The 8,801-nt window shown below is 59.8% G+C and overlaps 1 protein-coding gene across 1 annotated transcript; it reads right to left on the bottom strand.

Moving 5' to 3' along the window:
* Positions 1-387: 387 nt before the first annotated feature.
* NKX2-1 (NK2 homeobox 1) lies at positions 388-7,005 on the bottom strand (the record flags this gene model as incomplete). Its single annotated transcript, XM_082316644.1, has 3 exons — positions 388-1,058; positions 1,823-2,199; positions 6,953-7,005. 3 exons carry the CDS (start codon positions 7,003-7,005, stop codon positions 388-390), a joined length of 1,101 nt encoding a protein of 366 aa, XP_082172770.1.
* Between the last annotated feature and the right edge of the window lie 1,796 nt (positions 7,006-8,801).

The raw sequence follows: 8,801 nt of genomic DNA, 5'->3' as shown, positions 1-8,801 counted from the left end.
AATCCAAGCCTTCGGACCATGCCTAACGATGGTCCCCTTTCTGCAGACTGCTCCGTGGTTATTAGTCAGAATTTTTTTTAACACCCCATACAACAACCTTGGGGAAAAAAAAAAGAAAAAAGAAAGACACAAACCCATCAAGAGTAACAGCAAAACCGAACAAAAAAAGTCTCTCTCTCTCTCTCTCACGGGTCCTCAGAGAACCACTCAGTAAAACGGGGAAAAAAAAAAAAAAAAAGCGTTAAAAAAAAAAAAAAAAGAAAAAAGAAAAAGAAAAACACCCAGTAGTTTGGACAGGACAGATTTGTGTGACTGGGAAAATCTGCTTTTTTTTTTTTTTTCTTTTTTTTTTCTCCTTTTTTTTTTCTTTCGCTTTGTTTAATCCTTTCACCAGGTCCTACCGTATAGCAAGGTGGAGCAAGACATGGCAGTGCCATAGTCAGAAGTAGAAGAGTTTAGGTGAGACAAACTGGAGACTTGGCTCTGCAGAGAGGAAGGGCTGGCCGAGTGCTGTCCCATGTCTGGAGACTGCCCCGCACTGTTTGTCTGGTGGCTCTGATGCTGTCCGAGGCTGTTGCCATTGGTAGCCACTGTGATCGTTGTAGCTGCCTGCTGCTGATGGCTCTGGATAGCTGCTGTGGGTGTGTTGGAGCCTGCTTGGCAGGGCTTGCCATCCTTTACAAGCACTGGCACCGCCACCCTTCTGGGAGACTGCTGCTGCTGGCAAGAGCCGTTCTCCTGTTGCATCTGCTGCTGCGCAGCCTTGTCTTTGGCCTGGCGTTTCATCTTGTAGCGGTGGTTCTGGAACCAGATTTTGACCTGAGTCGGGGTGAGATGTATCATGCTGGCTAAATGTTCCCTCTCCGGGGCGGAGAGGTATTTCTGCTGCTTGAAACGTCTCTCCAGCTCGTAAACCTGGGCCTGGGAAAAAAGGACCCTCCGTTTCCTCCGCGGCGTGCTCTGGAGCGGGGCCATGCTCTTGCTCACGTCTCCCAGGGAGCCGAGGCTGCCCATGCCGCCCATGTTCATGCCCGAGGACGGCGCCATGAAGCGGGAGACTGCAAGGGAGAAGGCGGCACGGTTTAGGCGGCTCGGCTCGGCCCCAGCGGGGCCCCGCGCTCCCGCGGCCCCCGCCGCCGCTCGCCCCCGGCGGGGCCCCGCAGCCCGCCGCAGCCCAGCCCCGGCCGGGGCCTCGGGGCGCCCCCGCTCCCCATAAACGCCCCGCGTCCCCAGGGCGAGCGGCGGGACCCCCTTCTCGCTCGGCCCGGCCCCGGTGAATAAAGGCGACCGCTCGCCCCTCGCCCTGCCCGGGGGGCGACACCCGAGCCCGTACCTGATGTGACAGCGCGGCGGCAGCGGCCGGGGAGAGGGGCTCCGCCGCGCCGGCCGGGGCGGACTCTCCCGCTCCCCGCCGCGCCTCCCGGGACGCGGCTCCCGCGACCCGGCTTTCCCCCTCGCCCGCCCGCTGCCGGGCGGCGCGCAGGCGGACGGGCACCGCCGGCTCCCTCCCGGGCCCCCGGGCCGTGCCGCTGCCGCCCCGCTGGACGGCGAGCCCCGGGCTGCTGCTCCCCGCCACCGCGGGGCTTCCCACCCCCTTCCCCCCGCAAAAGCAGCCCCGAGAGGCTGACACGAAACCAGCCGGGGGAGGAGGGACCGGGCACGATCCTCGGGCAGGAGGAGGAATTGGGGGGGCGGGGGGGGGCGGCCGGGATTTGGACCGACTTTTGCCCTGGCGCGGAGCCCCCGGCGCCCGTCGCCCGCGGTGCGGCGGGGCAGGTGCGCGGCCACCCCCCGCCGGCCACCCAGCCCCGGGCTGACTTACTTGAGGAGAAGCGGGGGTCCGGGTTGGTGCCGTACCATCCTGTCGCCGAAGCGCTGTTCCGCATGGTGTCCTGGTAAGGCGGGAGCTCGCTCATGTTGCCCAGGTTCCCATTGCAGTAGCCCCCCATCGTAGCATGGGAGAGCTGGGGGACCCCTGCCGCTGTCATATGGTAGGCGGCAGTCACTGTTCCGTTGTGGCCCATGGGGTGCTGCTGCATGGCCGGCTGAGAAACCTGAGACTGTCTGTAGGCTGACAAGGGAGCCCCCAAGTTACTGCCCTCCATGCCCACTTTCTTGTAGCTTTCCTCCAAAGGACTCAAGATGTCAGACACTGAGAAAGGAGTCGTATGCTTTGGGCTCATCGACATGATTCGGCGGCTGGGGAAAAAAAAAAAAAAAAAAAAAAAAAGGAAGGGGAGGCAAATCTTTTTTTTTTTTTTTTTTTTTTTTTTTTTGCCAAATATTCTGGTGTTGCCTTAACGCCGATCTTGTTGGATGTACACGTAACCGAGTGGACGAAGTCCGCCTTAATTGGATTGAGTGGAGGCTCAGGGCTGCCTTTCGTTTGTTTTAGCCAGACGCCAGGTTTTAGGCTGCCACCAGAGGCGGGGCATAGGCACTAAAGCAACAAGACAATAGAAGCCTACATCTTGCCCAAGATAATTAGCTTACATGCTGATGACAAGGTAAACACCTTTAAGTTTTACTTGTCAGGATTTTTTTTTTATGTCTTAAAAAAAAAGAGAGAGAGAGAGTGGGAGAGAGAGGGAAAGAGAGAGAGAGAGAGACCCCGTGAGCACAACTCATTTTATTTTTCTCGGGGGTGGCAATATCGTGGACGGGAAATGGAAGGCAAGGCGAAAAGACCCCCATTTGACTGGATGAAAGGATTTAAAATCAGCTCCCGGGTGGCAAGGCTGTCAGCCCAGCCTTTGTGAGAGCTGGGGAGACGGGGCTGAATGCCGGTGAGCGAAAGGACCGAGCCCCCCTCTCCCCCCACCAAGTTGGGTCTGGAAGGAGCCCGCCGCCGGGAGGGCAGCTCTCCGGAGGGCAGAGGCTTCGCTCTGGGCCACCGCTCCCGGCGCTCCGCACTCCCCGCACCGCCTTGTCGGGTACCCGGCCGGCTGGTGGCCGAACAGCACTTGGGATTTAGCATCTCGGGAACCTTCTCCGTGTCTGCTAAGACCCCCAGTGCGAGACCCCCAGTGCGAGGATCGTTTCTCTCCCTAAACCCATAAGTTCCGTTCACCTAGGGCTTTTTTTTTTTTTTTTTTTCCTTAAACCTCATGGAGAGGTGGAAGATGGAAGTTTGCAAAAACAAGCAGTAATTTAATTGCCTGGGGCGAGAGACTGCTGAAAAATAGGTTAGCGCAAAATGTCGCTCGTTATTCTCAAAGGCAAAGACTGTCACAGGCTCTCGTGGTCCCTCTGAACCTGAAGCTGCTTTCTAAGGTTATTTATACAGCACGGGAGCTGGATGGAGAAGACCTCTCAGGTCATCTGCTACACCACCTTGCCAATGAATTCCCTGCGGTTTCTAATAAACCGCAATTTCTGGCACTTTCGGATCTGTTCTCGGATCCGGTGTGAAAACAAAAGCGAGCCCATTCACAGCCACCCACACGTCCGCGCAGCCAGCAGCGAATGTCACTCGGGTCTTTGAAGAAATCTCCCAAGTTGTCCAGTGTCTCCAAAGCTTATATTTCGGGGTGTTCCCGGGCGGAGGAGAGAAACCTCCCCCGACTGTTTCACACCCCGGCCTACGGCCCTGGCAAACCCAATTTAATACAGCGATTACCTGAATATTAAGAAAATTACAGCGAAGGTACAGTTAACCCAGTGACTTTGAAGTGTCAAGTAACTATTTAGTAATGGCACTTGTAAATATGTTTGTGCTCGGCTGGTTCGTGCTTAAAAATGCAAAAGTGCACTTGCTACCCGGGAATAACTAAATATCTTTGTCTAAAGTGGCAGCATAAATAGCCGGTCGCTTTGTGACTGTGCTTGATATTAGTACATAAGGATCATTTTGCTTCAATTGGGAGGCTCTCATTCACTAGGCAAGAAACCGTTTAGGAGAAAGTAGGTTCCCGTATGAGAGTTAACATCCTTCAAGTGTAAGCCTCAGCCTTGATTACACTTTAGAGCTCTGCAAGAGGTGAGCTTTTCCACACAAATATAATCGGGGGAACTTTCCTTCAATCAGGCCTCCAGCTCTCCTACATCATCTCAGCTGCCTCTTTCGGCACCAGCTCCCTCAAGGCTGAACACCCCGAAGGGGGCTTGTTGTGAGTCTGCTGGGTCACCAAAGGCAGGGAAGGGCGACTTTGGGCTAGAAAGGCGGCTGCTTTTACTTCTTTTCTTTCCTCTTTGCTTTCCAGATCTTTAGATCTTGTCTTTCCAAATCCCTGGAACATTTCTCTCCCCCCTCCCCGCCCCCCCCCCCTTCCCCCCCCTTTCTGCGCGTGTTTTTCAGTACGGTCTTTGGTTTTGTTCCTACAGAGAGACACTCGACCTTGCCTTGGTGGTTTGATTTTTTTTTCCCCACGGATTTCTCAGGCACATCAGCTCCGTGCCTGTTTTATCAGCCTTAAAAAGGAGGGGGTGGATGGAGGGGAAAAAAAACCCACCACAGGGCCCACCAAAGTGACGCTGCCGTCGGCTCAAACCAGAGACGAAGGGCAGCGAGTGACCGCGCAATTTGTGGGGCAGCAGCGGCGACCCCGTTTCTCTCCAGGGAGTGCGCGGTGGGGCAGCTGGGGAGGCCCCAGCGCCGGCCCGGGCGGCGGGGAGTGGCGGGGAGCGGCGGGGAGCGGGGGCGGACGAGGGGCCCCGCCGCCCGCCCTGCGCCTTCCCGGGGGCGCCGCCGGAACGGCCCCTTCCACCGCCGGCTGCGGCTGGGCGAGCTGATTTACCCTCCCGCTCCAAGGAGCGCAGGTTAAATCGCCTCCGAAACGCTGCTCGATTAGATTAACCCGAGCGAGTCCAGCCTTGACTCTGCGCGGGGTCTTGCGCGGGGAAGTCAGCGCGGGAGCTCTCCATTCCCCTTGGCTGGGGCGCGGGCTGAAACTCTCTTTGTAGGTCTGCCCGCTTAGTTAGAAATACACCGACGCGCGTAGAGGCACAGCTACACCCCGCAAGGTCCCGACGGCACTTTTTAGCCCCGCTAGATCGACCTAGTGAAAAGGCGGCGAGCCTCTGCTCCTCCTTTCCCGCCCCAGATGAACTATAACAGGGCGAGTCAAGCCGCGGGCAAGTGGCGAGAGAGCTGCTTCGCTGCTGCCCTGTCCCGTCCGCTCACCCTTCTCTTGCAAACCCTCCACCCAAGTTTCTTCTGCCAGAGCTGTCTCCCCGCAGCCCCCGGGGAGGGTGGCCGCCCCGGCGGGGTCCTGCCTAGGCTGCCTCTAGTGCTGTGCTCGTTTACCTGGTGATGCTGCTTAGTAAAACGCTCGAGTTAAAAGGAAATGCTAAGGAGGAGAGCAGGGAAGATGAGATGCGTTTTGCCTGGTGGAAGCATTTTCATGAGAAAGGCACGGTCTTCACCCCGTGTTTGCAGAATGCGGCTACACGGACGTCCCTTCAATAGCTTCTGACCCCACACAATCCGTTTGATAACACTCGAGAGGTGGAAGAATGGGAGACTTTGTCAATCAAATGGTGCCAATCCCAATGGAAACGGTGCCACCAAGACCGCAGCGCGTTTCCTCATCAACTGGATTGCGGGGGCTGGGAACTCAAGGATCAGCTTTTGAAAGTGCGCACAGGGCTCTCCAAAGACAACAATGTCTTTTTTATACGAGCTGCTGTGCCTCCCCAAGGGGAATCAAATGTGCTCGGCCAGCCCGAGCCGCCGAAGGGCTGCAGCTCTGCCTTGCCACCCATTTCGCCGGGCAGGAGCCGCGGCGGGGGGAGGAGGGCATTTCTGCCTGGTCCGGCGCCTAACTCGGCTCCTGGCCCCAAATTGCTTTTCCCCTCCTTTAGGCACTGTCCGCTCCCGGGGTGGCTCCGCGCCGTTCCTCCGCGAGCGGAGCCCACGCAGGGGCGCGGCCCCGATTCAGCGCGGCGCCGGAGCAGGTGCTTAGGTGTGACCGGCCGGCCGGGCTGGCCGAAACCCTCGGGGCACCCGGGCTCGGCGGGCAGAGGGGAAGGGTCCCATGCGCCCCGCAGGCAAATTCTTTCTCAACAAGAGAGTCACTTTCCAGGCGTAACTTTTTAATACGAAGGCGTGAGGTGCTCCGTGCTCCCCGTGGGCCGGTTCACGGGTGCGTGTCTGGCTGCTCCAAGCCACCGGCACACAAAGCCCCTGGCCAGCCCTGCCGCCCCCGCTCCCAGCGCCGAGGGGGCGGCCCTGCCCGCAGCCCTGCCCGCAGCCCTGCCCGCAGCCGCGCAGCCTGCCCTGCCGCGGGAGCGGGGCTCGGCGGGCTCTGCGGCGCGGCCAGCCGCTCCTAGAGAAGTCTGAGTTAAAGGGAGCGGGAGCAGAGCTGGGACAGAACTCCTTCTTCTCTCCTGGCCATCAGCACAACTCTAACACATCCAGAGAGAGATTTAAATTACCCTCCCAAAGCCCTGCGCCCGGGAAAGGGGCACCACGGAGGCAGCTTGCTGCAGGTCTCCCCTCTCGACCCACCCTCAGCGACCTCATAGAAACTTCATCACTCATTTCTTGTGCGTGTCGGTGCCGTACACCCCCTGCCCCCCTACCCCCCCAAATGGAAGATGTGCCCAGCACAGCGTGCCCGGAGCCCAGGCCGGGAGGGAGGGAGGGAGCGGAGCGGAGGTTTCGGCAGTGACCGGGTAGGGCGGACCCGTGTGGCTGTCACCGCCGGCCGCGGGCAGGGCGCTGGGAGCCGCTCCCTGCCCGCAAAGCACATGCTTGGGCGTGTAAGGCAGGAGTCCTCCCCAGCCACGCTCCCGGCGAGCGCTCCCTAGGCACAGAGCTCTCGGGGGGGGGGGGGAAACTCTTGCTGTGGCTCATGGGGACAATTCCCCTCCGTGGGAAAGCCCCCCCCCGCCCTGGTTATCTCGGGAGGGTGGGAGAAACCCCGCAGTACACCGGCCGAAATCTCTTCCCGTGGTGTGGGAATCTAAGAAAACAAACGAGACCACCAAAGGCTAAAGCGAAAATCCTCACCCCTCCGCAGCGCAGGCACAGTTGCTCCTCCAGCTGCTCAGGGCGTGGAGCATCTCGCACCTGGGGTTGCTCGGGGGCCCCTTCGCCACCAGTCCCTGACGGCCCCACTCGCAAGGCTCCGTGCGAGGGCAGCGCTGCCTCCTCGCAGCTCTTTTCCCTCCTTCCCCAATTCCTGGCGGACGGCTGAGCCCTCCTGCCCTAATCCTCCGACACCCCCCCCCGGCTTTTCCTTTGCCGGGCCGTTCCCGGCCAAGAGAGCCAGGGTGGGGCCAGGTACGGGGTGCCAGGGCAGGGCTCCCGCCGCCGCCGTGCCAGGGCGGGGGCGGCGGGGTTCGGGGCACGCCTCGGCCCGGCGGCCACACCGCGCCCCTCCGCGGCTGCCCCGCGTGGGGGCCGCGGGAAGGGGCTGTTTGCAGGCATGGACGCCCCGCTAGCCTGCGGTGGCTGGCAGCCGATGTATAGACTGTTGTCTGACCCCCTCATCCTGGCACCGTTATTGTTAGCAATTAATATAATGTCCTTGTTAGGACTCCACATCTGGCTTCCTTAATGTCAGTAGGCTGTCACCGCCACAACACTGCCAGCACACACATCCAAGACTCATCGTTGCCCCGAGGCATTTTTGATACACCCAAGCCAGAGGTGATTTCTGCGGAGGATTTCTGGATGGCGGTTGCTGAGACAATTTGCAAAAAGTTGTTCTATAGAGATAGTTTAAAATATAGGCATGGATTATATCAGTATAAATACATACGTAAATACTTTCTATCGGTACATACCTACAAACAGAATCCTGCCAGGATCAATCTATTTATCTGTTGTTAGATATAGCTATCAGTATATGGCACTAGATAGCTTAGGAGTTATGTGCTTTTGTATATACACCCAGACATGCCTACACACACACACACGTGTGTCGGGTGCATATCTCCGGCAGCGGGTATGCATGAGTATATATTTATGCATACATTCATAGTCCCCAGCCCTGTCGTCTCTAAGTGTTTCAAAAAGGAACTCAGCTTTTAAGGGGGTCATCTCGCCGCCCTGGCCCCCTTCCCCTCCCCTCGCCCTCCCCGTGGGCTCCGCCGGGGCCCGGGGCGGCTCCTGCCCCGCAGCGCTGCCGCCAGGCCCGCGGCCGCGCCGGCGCCGGGAGAAGGGGCCCTCGGCTCCCGGGTGGGGCTGGGCGCGGAGCCGACGGACCCGCGTGTGCCTGTGGGTGCAGAGTGGAGGGGGAGGCTGGCAGCCGGCACCAGCGGTCTGATTTACCGCAGCCCTTTTCGGCGTCCGGTTTCAGCGCAGCTGGCGGCGGCGGGCGGGGAGGGGGCGCGTTGCCCGCTGCCCCCGGGTCTGGTCGCGGAGCCCCCCGTCGCCCCCGGGCCGCCCCGGCGAGGGGCTGGCGGAGCTGCAGCCCGCCCTGGGCTCCGCGCTCGCCCGCGCCCTCGGGGCTGCGCGGAGGGCGCAGGGCCGCGGGCCGGGGCCGGGGCTCCCGGCGCTGGCGGCCGGGCCGCGGGGCGCTCCCCCGCGCCCGCCGGGAGTACGTGCGCTGGCGGGAAGGCGACCTTTCCCCCTCGACCTTTCCCTGGGGGTAACCAAAGCTCCCTTTTATTTTCAATGTCACTTCGGAGTTTGCCTTTTGTTTCCCGCTACCTCTCGCTTCCAGGGATACGGGCGGCTCCCCGCTGGCTCGGGGAGGGGCGAGCGGTTGCAAAGATATCTCATTTAAAAACGACAATAGAGCCCTTTCGACCAGCCCGGGTGGTGCCCGAGCTTTATTTTCGGGCTGGGGGGAAGGGAATTGTTTGCTTTGCTTTTGTTTTCACAGCAAAACTCGAGGGCAAGTTACAGGAGG

This window comes from Platalea leucorodia (assembly GCF_965183815.1).
Source record: "Platalea leucorodia genome assembly, chromosome: 7".
In the NCBI taxonomy this organism is placed as follows: Eukaryota; Metazoa; Chordata; class Aves; order Pelecaniformes; family Threskiornithidae; genus Platalea; species Platalea leucorodia.
Note: the sequence above shows the minus strand (reverse complement) of the source record. Positions and strands in the feature narration are given on the sequence as shown.